General features: G+C 39.2%; 1 protein-coding gene across 9 annotated transcripts in view; it reads right to left on the reverse strand.

Annotated features, from left to right (window-relative positions):
• The window catches only part of Slc4a7 (solute carrier family 4 member 7), a 79,632-nt gene that overhangs the window by 50,499 nt on the left and 7,536 nt on the right, over window positions 1–21,597 (reverse strand). For all 9 annotated transcript variants that reach the window (XM_039092959.2, NM_001413733.1, NM_001270860.2 and 6 more), the window contains exons 2-4: window positions 6,294–6,375; window positions 4,243–4,389; window positions 207–345 (exon numbers count right to left, since the gene is read on the reverse strand). In XM_039092959.2, coding sequence (XP_038948887.1) covers window positions 207–345; window positions 4,243–4,389; window positions 6,294–6,375 — 368 coding nt within the window. The remainder of the gene's footprint in view (window positions 1–206; window positions 346–4,242; window positions 4,390–6,293; window positions 6,376–21,597) is intronic.

Genomic DNA, 21,597 nt, shown 5'->3' on the forward strand with positions numbered 1-21,597 from the left:
CATTGACAACTAGCAAGTGACTTGTCCTTACACTAAATAGGGAGAACCAGGAGGACCAGTGCAAGTTTCCGGCCAGCCTGGGCTACATGAGTTCCAGATCAGCCAGGATTATAAAACAAGATCCTAGCTCAGTAAATATGTAAGTAAACAAGCAAGTCACCAACTGTGTCTTGAATTTCGGTCATGGAACGGAGGAGCAGTGTTACCTGGCTGTCTCTTTCCACTCGTACTCTTCCCCGTCTCGGTAGCAGAGCTCGTCCATCTCCGTGAAGAGGTCGTGGGGAATGTGCTCCTCATCATCGTCTTCAGTCCCAAGGATGAACTGCACCCTCTGCGATGGCGTGTCTGAACAAAACAGGACACACATCCTGGGTACAGTTTGAAACTGAACTTCTGTCATGTAAAACAGATTTTGGTGGTATGGTGGCTCACATGTACAATTCTACTCCCTAGGGTGCTGAGGTAAGAAAGTAACTTCAAGCTCTAGGCCAGCCTGGTCTGCAGGGTAAGTCCTGGACCAACCAGGCCTTGCTTCCAAAATCCAAAATACGCATAGTGAAACTTCAAGCTACCAATATGTACAAACCAGCTTTCCTCCTGTTTTAGAGAAATACAACTGTCAGCTGGGGTTTATGAAGTCACGATCATTGTAAGAAACATAACTGCAAAAAAGACACTAGCCCATTAAACAGTAAAAGACCTTAACACTTTCAATTAAAAACAAAATCCACCCTGCTGTACATGAGAAATGAGTTTTCACTAAAATTGAGCCCTTAAGTAAACAATCCCCCAGGCCCCTATGGATGCGACAAAAAGTACATGAAGAGGACAGTTAGTGAACGATGTGAAGACAAATGGCCGACTCCAGAAAATGACACAGTTTTCACAGGTTTTGTATTGAATGAATGCCCAAAGGCCCAAGCAATATTACTATGACCAACTGCTCTACCCTTGGGACTTGCATGATTTTTAATGGCTTTATTATTAAAGAAATAATAGGTGTATTTTTTAACTTCCATTTCTGAGTATTCATTGCTACTAGTAAGAAAAGATTGGTTTTTTATTGTGACCAAAGAATTCAATCAGTCCCACAGTTGTGCCCACTGTTTTGATGACCTACCTACATCTGTAGACTTTTTTTCTTTCATTGTAACCCATGTGTGATGTGTATAACATAGACAGACAGAGAGAGAGAGACACACAGAGAGAGAGACATGCAGAGAGAGAGACATACACAGAGAGAGAGAGACACACACACACACAGAGAGACACACACACAGAGAGAGAGAGAGAGAGACAGAGAGAGACAGAGACAGAGACACACACACACACACACACACACACACACACACACACACACACACACACAGAGGTTAGACGCTGCAGGACAGTGCTGTATCAAGGTAATAAGACAGGATACTTGAGCCTTTTTCTGAGACACTTAAAACATTTGGCCAAGGACAGCTTTGAATGTGGCCCAAAACTGTAAACTTACACAAAGTATTATGAGATTATGTATTGTTAAACACAATGCACAGTCCTTAAGCATGAGCTTTGTAGATGCGTGTGGCAAACTCAAAACATAAACACAGGGACTGCAGAAAGTTTAGCCATAAGAGTACTTGCTCTGCAAGATTGAGGACTTGAGTTCAAATTCCCAGGGCCCACATAAAAGCCCAGGACGGCCATGTGTGCCTGTAACCCCAGCACTAATAACGAGATGGACTACTCCTGAGAGCTGAGCCTCAGAGCAATAAAGCAGAGACCGATAAAGACACAAAGTCACAGAGACCCACTTGCCTCTGTACCGTAAGATATGTGTGCCCAGTGATGTATTTTTAACTATGTATGCTGTGTGGGGTTTGTATACATGTACTGAGCCTACACTACAGGGGCCAAAAAAGAGTGTTGGATCCCTTGTAGCTAGATTTTCAGCTAGTGTGCGTTGCCTGAGGTGGATGCTGGGAACTTAACACACGTCCTCTGATGAAGCACCAAGTTTGCTTTACTGAGCCATGTTACCATTTTCTCGTCTTTGTTCATTTTTTCTCAGCTTAATATGTTTCTCCATTTCCCTTAGTCTCTTTAATTAGAATATAGTATCACTGACTCCCACACACTCATGGGCTATGGAGATGACCCACTGATAGAGAACTAGCTGCTCAAGCATGAGGACGTGAGTTTGATTCCCTGAACCTACATAAGAGCCAACTGATGATGGCACGTGTTTACAATTCCAGAGCTGCTAGTCATCGCACATAGTCTAGCAACATAATGTATATGTCGTGGATTGATTTCTACATTATTCAAGGTGTCTTTGTGTGAAGACTTAGGGTATACTCATTCTCTGAGCAAGCTGCAGTTATACCATACATTAGTTTTAACTCACCTTAGGCCGCTACTTAATTGTTCTCTAGTTGGACAGATTTTGAAAAATAATAGTTCTATAATTCAACCACCCAGGAAGTAAAAGCAGGACAATCTGAAGTTTAAGACCAATCTTGGGCTGGAGAGAAGGCTCAGCGGTTAAGAGCACCGAGGTCCTGAGTTCAATTCCCAGCAACTACATGGTGGCTCACAACCATCTGTAATGGGATCTGGTGTGTCTGAAGACAGCTACGGTGTATTAGTAATCATAAAATAAATTTAAAAAATCTACAAAAGCATGAATGTGCTTTCCTACTAAGGCCAAGAAGACTGGCTCCTGCAAAAAAGGGCGGGAAGAAAACAAAGGGTCATTCTGCAAACAATGACCCTCGAATACAACACCAACGTGTGCACTGACAAGAATACATAAGTGTTTCAATAGAGTGGGCTTCAGGAAGCCTGCCCTGCAGGCACACAAGTACAGACGTTTGCCATAAAGGACAAGGGCTTTGCAGATCGAACACCAGGCCCAACATAGCTACCTGGTGTAATTTGTTCAAAAGACATAAGGATGAGAACTCTCCAAACAAGCTTTATGTTTTGGTAACCTACGTTCCTGTAACTCCATTCAAAAAAATCTACAGACAAATCAATGTGGATAAGAACCACCTGCTCATTAAGTGATAAAGTTATAAGACAGTCTCTCTTCTGTCTTGTTTCTCTCTCTCTCTCTCTCTCTCTCTCTCTCTCTCTCTCGCCTGCTCTCCATTCCCCCTCCACACAAAAACACAGACACACTCACACACACACAGATTTTGGTCTAGGGGAACTGTCATATACTGCTGATGAAAATGAAAATGACTGCTGTAGGATGATGATTGTGCAGCAGGGTCCAGGATAAGGCATAGCCTATCACTGGATGAGAAGGAAAGGTCAGCAGAAAAAAGTCTAGAGGGAGGGAGGAGGAGCAAGAGTGATCAAGGAGGGAGGAAGAGGAGGGAGGAGGATCAAGATGGAGTCTACGCAGGAGGATGGCTCAGATTTAGGTGAACTAGATTGACTTATGTTGTCTAGGTGGGTGGTTTATATCTTTATCAATTGGCAGTGAATTTACTGTGTGGATGAATTATGGATTGAGAATTTAACATGTAAATCTAATTGCTAAATTACAAGTTTCTGGAACTTTGATCTTACCGGGCTAAAGAGGACAGTGTGTAAAAGAAATGGCTGAGAGGCAGTTGGAGCATGCGGATCTGGTTCTGTTGCCTAAGTGGAGTGAAAACGCACAGGGCCTTCAGAATGAGGGGTGTGTGTGTGTGTGTGTGTGTGTGTGTGTGTGTGTGTGTGTGTGTGTCAGGCGTGGTAACTGCCGCCTAGGGGACCTCACTGAGAGGGCACCTAAAAGGGAGACAGCCAGGAGAGGGCAGCTTGCATGGTAGGGTATCAGCCAGAGTGAGCAGATCCAGCTCCTGAGAACTGATAGAAAATGTTCCTTATTAATTCTTACTGCAACAGATGGCAGTCACTTTGAAAGTCACTGTATGTTTCTCAAGAAATAAAAATAAAAAATACCAAATAATCTATCAATACCACTCTTGGGCATATACCCAAAGGACTCTAGACCCTGCTAGAGAAATCCTTGCCCATCTATCTATGTTTATTGCTGCTCTAATCACAATAACTAAGAAATGAAAATGAACCCAGATGTCTATCAGCAGGTGACATCTGTCATGTGTAAGGAAAATATGATACACCTGTGCTATGTGACAGACTATTACTCAGCCATAAAGAAAAAAATAGTGAAATTTTCAAATAAAAAGATGGAATTTCTTGGAAAAAACTTTAAGCCATCAGTAGAGGGCAATTTCTTCCTACCATAAGAAGGAGACTCCCGTCCATCTTCCTTATCTGAGTCTTTGTCTTTTCTTCTCCGGTGGTGATGTTTGTGCCCTCGATGCCTGTGACGCCGACGACTCTCTTTACTAAACGGTACATGAACACCAACATATACAGCTCGATGACCTATTTCAAGTTTTTAAAATATGTTACTAGTTTAACCAAAGTGAAAGTATGACATTCAAGAAAGCACATCACGCTTTATTCTAGAAGCAAAGAATTCATGTAAGCTCAAAGTCAGAACATCAACAATGGCTGTCTTTGATTACTGATTTTATAAAAGTGTCACAACATGTTACAGTAGAACTCATTTACTAAGTAGTTTAATGAAACTAGCCACATGGATTACTCGTGTAAGCATCAGTTGTCATCTAAACTCAATCAAGAGAAGCTACATATATCATACAATATAGGATAAATTAATTTTACCTAAAAAGGGATTGGTGACATATATACCTATAATTCCAGAACTCAGGAAGTTAAGGCAGGAAGAATGAGAGTTCATGATTAACCAGGGCTTTAAAGAGATAGGAAGCAGGCAAACAAAACAAAAACAAGAAAAAACTATGTACTTACAAAAATATAAACAAAAATACTTAAGTGTTTAAGTATATATTCATAAACACACCTACTCACATTTATTCTACCTACATTCAGGACCAATTCAAGTTAGTAGACATCCTTAGTGTATATGTTTTAAGGGTTATTAAGTAACTTATGTATCAAAATACATTACCATTGAAGTAAATATTTACCATTTTTTCATTGTTTCTAAGGCCTCAAGGATCTGAAGACAGTCTTAACTGTTTCTTCTGCTTTTGCCTTTGGTATACTGTTATATTAATGTGCTACTCTTGGACTTTTAAGTCATTTTTATCCAGGCACGTTGGCTCATGCAGATATAAGCCCAGCAGCCAGGACACAGAGGCAAAAAATTGAGAATAAAATGCAAAGGACTCCATCTCTTTCTTAAAAGCAACAGAATACGTGCCTGATATAGGACTAGAAAATTTGAACATAAAAAGTCCTTAAAGTGTCTATGCAAACTTTTCCATGAACACGAATTTAGCCAAATGCTTCACATTAGCTCATCAAATAATAAGATACAATGTTTACAGCCACGTTGCACGGGTCCTTGCTGGGGTACACACTTCATCCAATCTGTAAACTGTGGACCACTGTACAAAGTATAACCCACTGCCCCTCCACTGTCAGTGTGATGACCACCAGGTCAGAAAGAGAAACCCACACTGATTACAGGAGCCTAAGGAGACAGAGCAACTCAAGAGTAAGGTGCCACATGTCTCAAACTGGAAACCTGGGGTACTCGGAACAGAAAAGGCCATCAGTAGAAAACCAGTCAATCCCAAGCAAAAGGTGTAGCTGAGGAAACTAAGCAAACCCGTTTCTAGTTTTCCAGTGTTAGCTTTTGTATTTTCACAAATGGTATGATTTAATATTCTTAACATAAGAATAAGATAAGCCCATGTAAGGTACACACAGAAATGCTCTGTATTGTGAATGCTGACACTCTATAACTATTTCTAAAACCAAAGGAAGAAAGGAAACTATTTAATAGGATTTCTGCTCATTTAGGGAGGATAAAGAACTCATTTGCTGCATAATTCTAAGTGGTGGTTACTGCAGCACCAATGAAATGAGCCACTGATGACAAATAGTGACATCTGTGGCTTGAAATCTGGTACCCCAGCCAGGTTACCAAACCCATGGGAAAGGAATACATTTTTAAATCATTACCTTTCTTTTTCACAAGTAATGGTGACTGTCACTGAGGTGGGAAGGGCTTTCTGAAATCTACCTATGCCAATACTTCAAGAGAGGAAATAGTCTGGTCATAGAGATGAACATTTGCCGCTCCATTATTCATTGCACTGCACTAGAAAAGTACTCAACGGTCTTCGAAGTAAACGACATTTCCAGAAGCAGTAAGTAAAACCTAAGAAAACACTGACAAGCATCATGTGGTCATTTCCCTGCTAAACGTAAGAAACTATTTTAAATGAACTTACTCTCTAATTCTTCTTTTTCAAACTTGGTGTTCACGGTTGAGCTAGTTTTGCCAAGATCCACAACAGCTTCTTCATCGGGACCCTAAAAACAAGGCATTCTCCTTTACTGCAATCCAACACACACGAGGGCCTCATCTTTAGTATTTCAAAGAGCCAAAAGCAGATGCCTTCTCACAAGTTCTGAGTGTGGCCATATCTTATTTAAAAAGTATTTACAGGAATTTTTGAAATCCACATTTATAATTCTTGTGGTAAGAATGAAAGTGACAGTGTCATAAACCATTTAAAAAAATACTAAATTTATCCTCAATAAAATACACCCAGGACCAAAGAAAACAGAAATTATGTGAAAGGATTGCTGTCATAAACGCCAGAGTGGAACGCTTGTTTGGACATTTGCTCCAAAGTCCTATAGTGAAAGGAACACACAATTGCAATGGATTACAGTTCAAAACAAAACTGTCAAAAGTAAGTGGTGGGCTCAATGTGTAGTACCATTTTTACTTGTTAGTTAACAAACTGCAAGTAACAGTTAGAACTTCTCATTTCATTAAAAAGGAAAAGCCAAAGTTTCAACCTCTAGGGAAATTCTGGTTCATGATATGAAATCAAGATTTAATCAGGTCTAAGTTTCACAAAGCTCCCTTCCCAGCACTACAAAAATAATTGTTCTTTAAAAACTTATTACGAAATACTGTTTGTAGCATCTTAAAAGAAACTTGTATTCTTTTAAGAACTTGTACACTTCCTTTCTCAAGTCCTAACACTTTTAAAAGAACATTATAATCATCATCATCTACACATTTGTACAATTTTTGTACAATTGTAGAATTGTACAATTCTACAATTTGTACAATTCTTTTAAACAGATGCAAACAGGAAATATCCCCCATCTCTCAGAGTCTAGCTCTGGGTGTGAGCCAACCACACATGGCTGCTCTGGACCCTGCTTATGCTGTTGTGCCAGGGAAGGTCTGCACAACCTTTAGTAGTGCTGCCCTGCAGTGTAATGCTTTTCCACACACGCATAGTGAATCGACAAGCTGTTTAATAGCTTTCCCCAAATCCTCACTATTTAAACTCAAGATCAGGGTTGGTCTGATAATTTTTCAAGTAAATTTCTTGCTAGTTCAACTCTCACTATCTGATCCACAAAGCTCAGCACCAGGCATAGCATACCAGGGTTAGGGTTAGGGTTAGGGCTGTCTAGACTTACTTTCTAAAGCTAGACACTCAAAGAAAAACTCACATAGCTCTCTGAATGGGTGGCATTCAAGTTAATTCAGAGACGTTAAACGACTTGCTAGGGTTCAACACTTCAACATGCTGTAATGATTCCCCACAATAAACTGAGAAAAAAAAAAAGACACCACTTTGACTGATTAGTCTAAGTTCTCCAAACATCCTTAGTAATAGGGCCAAAGTCAGAAACAAAACCAGGTTCAAGGAATAACAAAATCCCAACTGAACAACATCTTGTCACTAAATGAATCCTCCAGTTCCAGGATGAGGAATGTCTACACTGAGTTGTTGACCAAAGGGGACCGACCCAAGAACATCATCAAACCCAAGATACTGCCAAGGTTTCTGGTTGTTCCCCAAAAACACAACAACCAAATGGTAGGCTCAACTGTTGAAGATGGCACCTACACCTTACTCTACCTGAGAGGTTGAGCTGGTCCTAACCAGAGCCCTCATCTCTACTCCTAGTGCTCATGGTACTAGAGGTACTCTATATCCTGTCAGAGGAGAAAACAAAGCATCAACCCAGCTACAAACCCTTTGGCAATGGTAACCTGCCTATAACATCTACAGGTAAAGTAGTGTCACAAAGCTGGGAGGAGTAATCAACTAATATCTGTTTGGTTACAAGGCCCACTCCAAAGAGAAGGAATCCATGGGACACTGCTTAGGTGGCCAAGAATCTGACACTACATAAAACAGGAATTTAAGGAAAATCCAAATAATACTGTTCTACTAAATGAACACAGTCAATAGAATTACTCCTAATGAAATTCTGCTATACTCAGATCAGTGTATTGTTCAGCCGTCACTGCTCTTGTGGCAGATGGGAACAAATGCAGAGACCCACAGCTGGACCATGTGCAGAGTGAGAGACCTCAGAGTACTCAGTCCTAAAAGGAATGGCTCCATCAAGTCTCCATGCACCCACACCCACACCCACACCCACACCCACACCCACACCCACACCCACACCCACACGGCCTCTCTTGGGGTCAGGGAATCCTGCAATGGAGGAGGCGGAAAGTGTGTAAGAGCTGGAGGGGATGGAGAGTACCAAGGAAACAAAGCCTTCTAAACACAACAGGATATACACACATATGAACTCACAAAGACTGGCAGCATGCACAGGTCTTGCATGGGTCTAAGCCCGATGGAGTCCCAGCACTGAGAGGAGGAAATAGACACAAGCCCCATCCCAGGATCTCCAATTACATTTTCTCCATCAGAGTCTCAATGGATGTGTAACCATTCTTAAGGACAGACCCCATACCCAGCAGTAGACAGGCAACACATTTTTGGAAGATCTTTCTCTATAATGCTTTTGTCTATCCATTACTTTTCTCTTTTTCTCTTTATTCTTGTCTTACAGGTCATACCTATGTCTCTGCATCTATATGTATTCTTGTGGGTTTTTTTTTTAACTTCTGTTTGTTTTATCCTATTCTAGTTTGTTTTTATTTTATCCTATTTTATTATTTTTTTAATTGCTGTTCATATTCTAATAAGAGAAAGAAAGGATGTGGATTTGGTAACTAAAATCCCCCTTCATTAAGCAAATCATACTAAGAGTTTTAGCTGCCCTTCAATGATTACATGTCATTTAAGTTCCCACGCATGCATTTAAAGCTCTCTCCTGAACCTAAGAGGCCAAGGCTGTGTCCTCAGAGGCAACATACTGTCCACACTAAAGGGATTAACTGCTCCCATCCAAGCTTTCATTTAGCTTGCACAACTGCCAGGATTGGAAACAAAGCAATACAACTGCCTCCTGACCTCAAACAACAACACAGCTCTACTTACATGTGCGGATGTATTAACAAGGCTAATCAGCTTGCATGAGAAATTACCCTGTCAGCAATCCACCACTTACTTATACTTACATTGCATTTATTTCACTACTCTATTCAGTTAAAATATACATATTCGTCATTTTAAATATTTGTCGGAGAAAAATATTTTCAGCTGCACAAAAAGCAGAATCCTCACAGGATGTGGATGGACATCCCCTTTCCTGATCTACTCAGTCTATTCTTGGGAGACTACACCATACAATTTGCTTCCAATCTCAATGTAGTGGGCTGTTTTTTTCTGACAAGGTATCACTGTACAACCATGGTTGACACTCTCTATACAGACTAGGTTGATCTTGAACTCTGAAAGACCCGCCTGTCTCTGCCTCCTGCACCACACCACACCTAGAATTTCCACTCATAAAGAAAAAAAAAGAAAAGAACAAAACCAGGTCACATGTAAGAAGACAATCTTAAACTAGGAAATACAATGAAACAGTTTGGGGAGCTGTGGGATGGGAATGTAGCTCTGTAGGAGAATGCCTACCTAACATGCACTGGGTGATACACACAGACACCAACTGGTAAGGGGAATGAAATGTGAAAACTGAAAGTAGGTTTTAGGATAGCAAAGACCTTTAACACCAACCAACACTTGAGAGGCAGAAGCAGGAGACACTCAGAAGGACTTTAGGGTACAAATTGCATTTAAGGTTATCTTGAAAGTGAATCTAAATACATTCTTAGAAAAGTACTCAAGATTATATAGTTTAGTGGGAAAAAAAAACAATTTACAGAGGTATAAATAAAATCCCAGAGAGGATAAAAATAAATTAAGCCAGTTTTGTTCCCAAATGTTTGTCTCCATGTTTATTTATTTGCATTTACTAATAAGAGAAGGGAAAGATTTGATGGAATTCAAATTATTAACTGCTCAGAAAATTTGTCTGAAAGAAAACAAAGGTCAAACATCATCTAGTTACTATTGTAGTTCTCAAGTATAACTAGCATAACAAAATAATTTTATTAGAAAGTTTTTGACCTTTTCATGCTGCATGAACGCTCTGGCACCAAGTTTTAGCCCTAGCCCTAAAGTAAATGGGGAAAGGAAGGATGGAGGGGCTTAACTCTGTAACCTATACTAGCTTTGAACTAATGACAATCCTCAAATCCCCAAGTGCTAAAATTAAAGGTATGAAGCACTAAAAATGACTTAAAGGTGAATTTTTTTAAAAATCTAAAAATATGATAGACATAGGGCTAGGTATGTGACTCGGGAGTAGTATGGTTGCTTACTTGGAATGTAGAGGCAGAAGAATCAGAAGTTCAAGGGTCATCTGAGGCTGCATAGTGAGTTCAAGGCTAGCCTGGGCTATATGAACCCTGTCTTTAAAACATCCATACAAACTTACAGCACTGACCTAAAAAGAACAGGAAACAACAAATATATTTCTCTCTTTCCTCATTCTCAACTGTGAAACTAATAAATAGTAAAGACAGCATCTGTATAGGCTGTATAAATTGGCCATCTGGCTACATGATAAAAAAAAAATTATAACAAAAGTACACTGGGTACATGTGGCCACAAACTGAAACTCCCAGAACAAAAGCACTAAGTGTGGAGGTTTGGTCTGTTGCTATGTGTTGTAAAGCTAAATTCTGTACTGAAAGTCTAGTTGCCCACCTACCAGTGAATTCTTGTGTTTACCAGCTTTGGGTATACAAACCCTATTCCTTAATATAAAACTATTGGTTAAATAAAGATGCCTACAGCCTATAGCTGGGCAGAAGAGAGGTAGACAGGGCTTTGGTTCCTGGGCCTGACCATGAGGAAGGAGAAGAGAAGACGACACTATGGAGGTGGATCCTGAGACCATGGCCATGAGGATCAACCAGTTGGAGTAGGAGCAGCCCAGGTAAAACATGGCAAGTGATATCTCGGGGTTACTGACAAGGAGATAGACAAAACAGCATAGAAGGTTGATGCCTGCCCAGCTCTACTGATTTAAGGCTTATTAAAAATATAAAGGTTTTGTGTCTTTTATTTGGGCATTAAATGATCTAAGGTGGGTAGAAGCCCCTAATTAATGTGTATTACTACACGTGACTATCTGAAGGGAATAATAATTTCTCCTAAATGCATGGCTTTTAGATGTGACTGCTTTGGAATAGTGCCTTATACCGTTTTCAATACACAGTAAATTAATACTCCATGCAAAATGTCATTTTGTATTCTTTTTAAAAGGTGACATAAAAACATGTACATATTAAATGTTTATAATGAAACTATCACTGAAGACACCACTGCACAGAGCCTGGCAGTAAACTCATTCATCACCAGCAGAGAAAAACTCATTCACTTAGCAAATACCCAGGGCACGATGTCAGTATCATACCACAAACAGGGGTGTGTATTGGTGAATGGACCCTGCAGCTCAAATCTCCAGCTCACTGTTTCATTTAAGACATGGCTCTCCAGGGGAGAAAAAGAAATCTGGAGGCAAAGGAATCATCTTTTGAAACCATGATGAATGAGACATCTATACATCTATACAGACATCTATAGAGTAAGCTTTGCTTTTCCACTTCAATTTCCTTCCTCCCTTCCTTCTTCCATTCATATTTTAATCTAAAAGATGAAAGAAACACACACAGTTAAAGCATCTTTCAATCACATTGTAGGTAAAGGAACCACAGTGAGAAGCCAGGGCATCCAGGATGCCATGATGTGAATTCTTGATTCACTAGACTACATACCAAGGTCACTTGTCATATACACAGCATTTCCTGCTTAATAACAAATTCATGGAATCACTTCATTATCTTGCAGGCTGAACAAATAAATTACAAAAGGTAATAACCATGTATGGTTTATTTTCTACTGAGTTCTCAGTATCAAGCAATATCCGGACCCTGGGAAGTCCTATATTAGTTAATACATTTAATGTCCAATATGTCTCAAAGTATTATTAAAAATTTATATTAGGTTCACTTAAAGGTGTCTTTTGGGAACTAGAGAGGTGGTTTAGCAGTGTAAGAGTACTTGCTGCTCTCCTAGAGGACTAACACCTCTATCAGGGAGCTCAGACCCACTATGTAACTCTAGCTCCAGAGAGTCTGACACAGGTTCACATGCACACACCCATATACCGGCATACATACCTACACATAATTAACAATAATAAACTTTTAAAAGATCCCTTCTAAACATAGAGCACAAATATGATACTTTAAAATTCCATAGGCCAATTTATATTTTTAAAAGTCTAGAATCAGCATAGTGAAAATTCAATTCACAAATGAGAATCCTGGCCAAAAAAAATCAAACAAATTGTTTTTTACTAAAAATACATGTTATATATGTGCATCATGTACATAACCAATTTTACTAATTTATTCTTTTATTATTGCCTGCAAAAGTAACATTTACAACATATACTTTTCTTGGTCAAATTATCAAAACATGGGACTTACTTATAAGGCATAGCACAAAGAACATGTTAAATTACTTAAAATGTACTATAAATCCAGTATAAGAGCTTTTGACACCAAAGTTTGCAAAAGCAATTATTAATTAAAGATACATCAGAGGTCCTCATTAGAAATTTATTTTTCTATCACATAAGATATGTGGCTATAACCCAAGAGTAAGACTTATCATAGATTCTGATTATTAAACGTGAAGAATAATTTCAGGTACTTTCTTCTAACCAGATTAATAAGACAATTTCTGTCCTACTATTTTTTAGGCACCTGTTTTTAATTATTTCTTTTCAAGAATATGGTATATTTACATCACTTCCCCCTTTCCTATCTTTCCTTCCTTGTGGTAAAGATGTTCCTAACTTTACACAGGCTTTACTCTTCCACAGCCAAGGACTAAGAGATGATAATAGTCTGAGCCAGCGCTTAAAGCACCACACTTCTCCAAGATTCACTATGAGGCCTAGAAATACAAAAGTATGCAAATAAAACACAAATCCTGGGCATACTAACGGTACCTACGGTACCTACGTGTAACTTCCTCGCCAGCCGAAATCTTTCCATAGTAATGCGGACAGGACAGGTCTTGTTTGTGACAGTGCAGTAAATCCCTTGAAGAGTCCAGGGACAGTGAGGACACATCTGATTTAGGTCACTGTGCTTTATACAGATGAACTCCTCTAAGTTGCTTTTATGGCACAGCCAATCACTGTCTTCTCCATTACCTAATCTTTCAAGCTGATAACTACAACTTAGGTCCAGTGCACTAACCAGTTATAAACTGTAACAAGCACACTTAGAAATACTGACAGAAGCCAGGTGTTTCTGCAATCTCTGCACTTGGGAGACGGAAACAAGAGAATCAAGAATCCAAGGCCAACAGTGAGTTCACACCTAGCTGGGGGGTGAGGGTGGGGAGTCCCATGAAACTTTATCTTTAAAACAAAGTGTAGGGGAAGAAAAGGAGGAGTGAGAGAAACTAAAAGATTGCAGCAACCAGTTTAAAGGAAGTTTCTCTACAACATTAGAATAAAGAAAACAGAGCCTAAGCATCCTGTGTATGGATATATAAATGTGTGTGCCTTACTGTATTTTTCAGTAAGCGTGTTACTTAATCTTAGCAAAAGCAAAATATTTTCCAGAACGTTTTTAAAGATTATTAAATTTATAGCAAATAATCTTCAACTTCAATTGTATTATTAATAGGATTGATTGTCATGTTATAATTTATATAACAACTTAAGGGAAGACAGAAATAAGCAGCACAGCTCCAGCACTGGGGACTCAGAACTCTTCACACGGTTATTACTGCAGGATTCGAGGTGCTTCTGCTTCTAAGATTACATCTATCTTTACCATAGCAGAAATAAAAATCAGAAAACCTTCAAAGTTTACTCAGAATAAAATAAAGCAATAAAAAATACTTAATAGCTTACATAACACCTTAATGGAAATAAGTGTGTCAAAAATTGTCCAGACTTCAATGAGGATAATTTTGTGACTTTGTTCAGTTGAAACAAATTCTCCCTCTGTATTCTAAGCCAGAATCCTCAAACTTTTGATCCTCTTGCCTCAGCATCCCAAGTGATGGGATGATAATGGTACACCACCACATGTAGCAAATCCTTTTCAATTAACAATGGATACTCTTCTTTGATACTAATTCAAGTCATTTCTGAAAAGTTAATTGCAAAGTGAAACGTAAAGCAAATGCAAATGAGTACTGCACAGATCATTACTAAAGCCCACTGTATTCTTGTCTTGCTTTTCATTTACATGTGTGCATCTATGAGAAGAAGGGAGACAAAGTCCCTCATTAAATAGAGTTTGACATTTTGGATAGACTAGATGGCAGGTGAGTCTCCAAAGATCTCCTGTCTCTGGATGCTAGCACTAGAGTCACAGGTATACACCAGCTCTGTTTTTATGTGGATGTTGGGAATCCAAACTCAGATCTTTGTGCTTACCCACTGAACCCACCATGTTACCCACTGAACAGTTTCCTCAAACCATTTAAAAAACAACAAAAAAATTCTACAGACTAGGATGCCAGAAGTCCCAACAATCTTCCTTATTTAACTTCCCAAGTGGCCCAGCTCTAATTTTTGCAAGTTGAATGGGTAAGATGCTAGGTATTAGTGCCTTTCTAAATGTTGTATTTCATGACATGGTAAGAAAAATAAAACCATACATCTGTCAGTAAAACCATCATCATGTGTGATTAAAACCAAGTATTGATCTGGAATGGGGGAAGGATATCCCAAAAGCTGTTGTCTGACTGTAGGATATGTTCTTCTAGCTGGGCTGCCTTGTCTGGCCTCAGTAGGAGGAGAGGCACCTAGCCTCACAGTGACTTGAAGTGCCAGGGTGGAGGGATACCCAGGGTTGAGGGGAGGGGTTGTGGGAAGGTGTGACCAGGAGGAGGGGCAGTGAGCGGTGTGTAAAATGAATAAATAAAAAAATAAAATAAAATTTTTAAAAGGGGGGAGAGAGAAACCAAGTATTGAGAAGTACTAGGGGTCAGGCTGGTAGACATAAGTTTTCCAAAATCCTTTTTGTCTAAAAGCCCAGATTATTATTACAGGAAAAAAACAAAACAAAAAAGAAACACACACACACACACACACACACACACACACACACACACACACACACACAAAGTCTATTAACTATCTTACTAACAGGGAGTATCTCTTCATTTTTCTCTCCGTTTATGTTTGAGGAAAAAATCTATCAACTGCTATATTATCAACTGTTCAAGTGAAAAGAAGTGCTTCAGGAGAAAACAGTACAAGGGATCAGCATGCATCAAGGCCTTAGGTTCAAATCTCAGCCCCAGGAAAATAAATTCACTCGTTCATTCACTCACTGATCTACTTACGAAACCATGTCCTACTTCCAGAAGCTACTCATTCTTTACTGGGTTATTCAAACATTCTTAATTTCACAAGAGTTCTTTACGTTATCATGAATGGTCACTATTCAAATCACTGCCTTGCTTCCAGTTGTTATTTTAATAAAATACTTTTAAATACATAAAAATGAGCTGAAGAATGTTTCTTCTATGTGCTTCCAAATGTTACAGAACAAATCTTCAGACCTTGGTCTACTGAACTTTCACACATAAAAATGGCTGTAAAAACCAGAGCACATAGTCGACACACTGTAAAGTCAACCAACATTTGTCTGTGCATTGTTTGTTTGTTTGTAGACAGAGCCTGGCTATGCAGCCCATTCAGAATTCAAACTACTAAATCCTGTTTAAAATACAGAGTCCTAAGACATGAGTCCATATACGTAATCCTAACAATATGGAAGCTGAAGCAGAAGCATTGCTAGTTCAAAGTCATTAAAAGTACCAGAACAGTCAGGGTTATATAGGGAAGATTCTGTCTCAAAACCACAACAACCTAAGAGGCCTGTTTTAAGGCCTAGAAAATCATCTTGAAAATAACTTAAAATAACAGAGTCTACTCTGCATTTACCTCAGTAAATATGACACTACTGTTTAGCTTAGTGGAAATATGACTACTATCCAAGGTTTTTCTATTATTTTATTCAATCTAGTGGATTCAGCTGCCGGAAAATCTTAAGGCAGCCTGCTTCTCCTTTTACTTTCTCTGATCATCACAGTTCAAGCTTCTATCTTCACTGGCCTGAAAAATGTGGTAATTTCCTAGTTGGCTTCCAGCTTCCACATAATTGTCCCTAGAGTTCTCCTGAAGAGACAGTGCTGTCCCCAATTAACACCCACAGCTTTCAGAATGAATCCAAGCCAAAGCTATCTTACTTCTCCACCATTGCCTATAGTCTACTTGACTATTTATTTACATGTATTTGTGTTCTGCCTACATGTATGTCTGTGCACCACCTGCTTGCCACGTTGCTTGGGCTTAAGAGCTGCCACAGAAGGGGTTGGGGATTTAGCTCAGTGGTAGAGCGCTTGCCTAGCAAGCGCAAGGCCCTGGGTTCGGTCCCCAGCGCCGAAAAAAAGAAAAAAGAAGAAAAAAAAGGAAAAAAAAAAAAAGAGCTGTCACAGATGTGCTTGGAAGAGTACCTAGTGCTGTGACCAATGAGCCACCTCTGTGTACTTTTCCTTCCTGTTCAATACCTCAACCATTCTCAACTTATTAGACTTGAACATATTAATTTTTCCTATGTCTGGGTATCGGAATATTGTTATCTCTGTTCCTTGATAAACATTATTAGATAATTGAGTAAGGAAATAAAGTCTGATATTGAAGAAAATGAATTCTATTTATTACTTCTTAGAAATGTGTACTTGTTTTATAGTTCCTTTTGATTTTCCAAATGAGTAATATCACCTGCATTCACTTAAATCTCCCAAAGAGTCTATGAAATCCCTCTATTATTATACCATTCTCCCCTGTTTTATTCTTCAGATTCTCACTATGTAGCCTAGACCAGCCTCAAGCTGGCAATCTTCCTGCCTTAGTCCAACTTACTTTCCTACTTTCATCAAATTTACTTTTGTGCTAATGAAAATGAGAAGGGGCAAATCACCCAGACCCAAATCTTTGGTCTGATGACCTCCAAGTTGTTTTTCTTCTCCTCTTATTTTCTGAAACGACTTGTTTTGGTACTATCATTAGGGCCCCACACATGCCAAGCAAAGTCCCAGGCTACAGCCCTGCCTTCTTTTTACTTTTTGTTATGAGATAGGCTCTCAGTAGTGGCCGTGAACTCACTCTGGAGCCTAGGGGATTCAACTTGGTGATGTTCTTCAGCCTTCCAAGTGGCTGGGATTACAGGTCGGTGCCACCAGGCCCAGCCAGGAGGTATTTATATTTTTATATTGTTAGAGAATATCAAAAATATGGGAAACATGTTTGGGATCTCTGAGCTTTGAAGAATGTTAAGTAATATATTTGCTAAAATGATTTATAAGTGTATCTGCAATTTTCACTTATAATCTACTCAGCACGGAGACTGTTGTACTATGAATTATCATTTGACTATGGGTTAGAGTAGCTCTGAATGCAGACAACAAGCATTTGCTCTGATTTGGTAAAGACCTGCCAGCTGATTTAATCTGAATTCTTATCTTATTACTATTTCATATTTGTTAATTCTTATGTCAGTAAGAAAACAGAAATCCTTCTCTTGGTTTTTCTAGCTATTAGCACCTTGTTTAAACTTGCCAGATTCTTTCTGAGGGCACACAAAATTCTCCGTGGGCTCCAAGAAATGATGAGCAAACACTACAGGGTAATGACAGTATGTCAGGGAGCAGCCACCTCTAGCCTTCTCGTCTCTGACATGCGTTTCTTTCTCAGGTCCACCAGAAACCACTAGTTCCACTGGCTTCAGCTCCCCATCTCCTTACAACTGAGTCTCTACTCTGGATCCTTCTAAATAAGGTTAAGATTATAGATTTTAACTAAACAGATTAGTCAAATAACTGGATTGCAATAGAATGCACGCCTGTCTGTAATCCAGTGTGTAAGAAAGCAGGCAGGAGTATACCAGCTATACTGGCTGCCGGGGCCATCTGGCAGTGTAAGACTGTCTGAAAACTGTGAATGTGCTGCATGTGTTTGCCACCTTTTAATTTTCTCATACTCTGAGTTTGTAAGAACCTGTAATGACTTCTCCAATTTCCTATTTTTTGAATAAAACAGCTAAGCGAAGTAAAAAGTTGAAATGGGGGCTAAATTTATTCTGAATGAATATCAAATTCTTAGCAAATTGAAGAGCAAGTCTCCCAAATGCAAAAATATTACCAAGAGACACTGTGCCCTGCAGGTACATCATGTGCAAGAACACCCATGGCAGTTCCTCCTAGACAGACTGACGATTGGAGTAGAACATTCACTTGTCCCAAAAGGCCCCACTGAGGAATGTACCATGAGCCTAGTGGCCCAACTTAAGTCACAAAGGGGGGCCGCAAACCCCATATCACAAAATTAAAGGCAGATAAACTATAAAAGATTTATTCTTACTATAAATGTAAACAGTGATTTAATCTGGTGGCTGTATTTCTTTATATTAGTCCTCAATAATTACACAGATAAACCAATTAAATGATTTAAAACTGCACCTCAATAGCTGAGCAATTAAATGATCTACCTTTACTTCCTAAACTAATCTGGCTACCCTACAGCCTCACCCCTTGATACTTGGATCTTACGGATCTGGCTTTTGAGTTTCAGTGTGTTTCCATGATCTATCTCTGAGCCTCTTCCTTATAGTTCCAAATCAGGCCTCCATTCTCTCCCCTCTCTCCTTCCTATGGTTGGCAGGTGTCCCACCCTATTCTGTATTCTACCCACCCACTGGGTAATCTGCATTTATTGACAAGGCAGAGAATAAATGGTAAGAACTGTTGACACAAACTTGAGCCAGATTCTCAGTGTAAGCTTTATCATTAAGTGTCCCACTAAAACAAGGTATGAGGGCAGAGAAATAGGCATCTGAACAACACAAGGGTAAACTTTACAGTGTACAAAAGCATTGTGCCTACAATGAAAAAGGTTCCCACTGTATAGTAATTCTAAAGATGGAATAAAAATAGCATGGTTTCAGCACTTCCAGAATAGTGAAAACAGCTAGCACCAAATCTGGGCTTGGAAATCCTTGTCATTGGTTGTGTACATAAACATCCATGCTTTTCAACCACACAAGGAATAGCGAACAAGTAAAATACGGACTGTTTCCAAAAACAAACAAATACCTAAAACTGGTGAAAACTGCTTTGCATTTCTCTGGTGTTTAATACTTACAACCTACTTAAACCCTTACTTCAGGTTAAACGAAACGCAATACCCAAATAGCCACATTGTGACTAGCATTAGGAAGGGCTGAGGCAGAAGTACTAAATTCCTGGACAGCCTGGGCAATAAAGTAAATAAGATTCATCTCAAAACACAAACAAAAAATTAAAATGTCCTCAGAGTATATGGGCACATGCTATAACCCCAACAACTCAAAAAGTAAGTTTAAGGCCAGCCTGACAAAACAAGTCACTGTCTCAAAACAACAGAAAAGACCTTTAGTGGGGTTTTGTCATTTCATCTTAAGGCATTGTCTAGTCTGTGAGCACACACTAAAGCTTATCCTAAAATACAAACATAAAAATACATTATGAAAAAAATAACTTCAAGAGATGTGAAAAATGCATTTCTTCCCAAATGTTAACTTTAAAAACTTGGTTAAATGAAAATAATTCCCACAGAGTGATCTCTAAGTCTCTTTAAGGAAGTGACAGACGTAACAGTGCACAGTCTGTATGAAACACAGGGACGCAGGATCCATCCACAGGGAGGTCAAGGCAAATAAATGGTGCTCTCTGTAGCAAAATCAGGTACACAGTGTGACCAGTGTCCCCACAACTATGTCAATGTAATTTCAACAAATGCCGATACAGCTGAATTAATTGTTAAGCTTATTTTTCAGGATGTTGGAGATCTAAAGCAAGTACCAGAGCACATGAAGCAAGTGTTTCACCACTGCTACATCCCTAGCCCATGGATAAGAGTTTAAGCAAGTATATATACTCCCGCTCAACATGGTGGCACACACCTGTAATCACAGCATTTGGGAGTCAAAAAAGATCATCTAGAATTTAAGGTCAGCCGAACAATCTCACAAAGAAGGAAGAGGAAAATCTAAGATAGTTGTCCATCACTGCTTCTATGGTTGTGATGAAGACCAAAAGCAACTCTGGGAGAAGGTTTTTACGTCAGCTTACAGTCATCATGAGAAACCCGGGAGGAACCTGCAAACAGGAAGTGAAGCCCAGGCCATAGAGGGCGCCATCTACCGCTTGTTTTACATGGCTTGCTCATCATACATTTTTAGACAACCAGGACGACCTGCCTGCCCAGGGGTGGTCCATTGAGATGTTGAGGCCAATCTGATAGAAGCATTTACTCAATTGTGTCAAGTTGACAAAAAAGCAGTACAACCACCAAACTGTGACAGCCTTATACCTAAGCCACTACATTTTAAATAGTGCCTCTAACCTTTCCTCTACACTTCACTGACTCAAACGCCAGTAACAACAGACTCAAATTTCAAAAGGATAAATGAACTCAGTACATAATTGGGTGAGAGGTATGCAGTTCATTCATATTATGATTTTTGAAATATTATATACTACTGTAAACTATGCCTTTACAAAATGAAAATTAAGTAATTCTTGTTAGATTCTATTAAAAACTTCTCAAAAAGTATGTCAACCCATGACATAAGGCAATATAAAAAAATCCCCTACTGGGAATGGCAGTATAAAGGAAACAAGAAAGGAGGACAGTGGTTTTGTTCAAGAACAACCTGGAATACATAAGGAGTCTAAGGCCAACCTGGTCTACATAATGAGATGCCCAACTTTTGAAAGGGGTAGGGAAAGATGAGACAGGAGAAGGAAGGAGGAAGGGAGAGGACAGGGGACGAGGAGGAATTGGTATGGTGGTGCATACATGTGGACAAGTTGCCTTAAGTTTGAGTTCAGCATGAGTTATACAGTAAGTTCTAGGCCAGCCTGAGCGCAAATTTTTTAACTAACTATGTTTAAACATAAAAATTATTTACATAAAAAGCTGATAAGCTGGCTGTATAATAATGTGTGTATTATATATACATATATGTGTGTGTGTGTGTGTGTGTTTCCTCTTTAGCTCTCCAGTATACTTACAGATATACTTTCTTACTTTTCTTTTAACAAGTACCTGTATTCTACTGGACCTAACTCTATCAGTACAAAGAACCACCCCCACTCTCCAGCACTGTTCAATGGCGTAAGGTGGATATCCTATAAATTACTC

This window comes from Rattus norvegicus, chromosome 15 (assembly GCF_036323735.1).
Source record: "Rattus norvegicus strain BN/NHsdMcwi chromosome 15, GRCr8, whole genome shotgun sequence".
Lineage (NCBI taxonomy): Eukaryota > Metazoa > Chordata > Mammalia > Rodentia > Muridae > Rattus > Rattus norvegicus.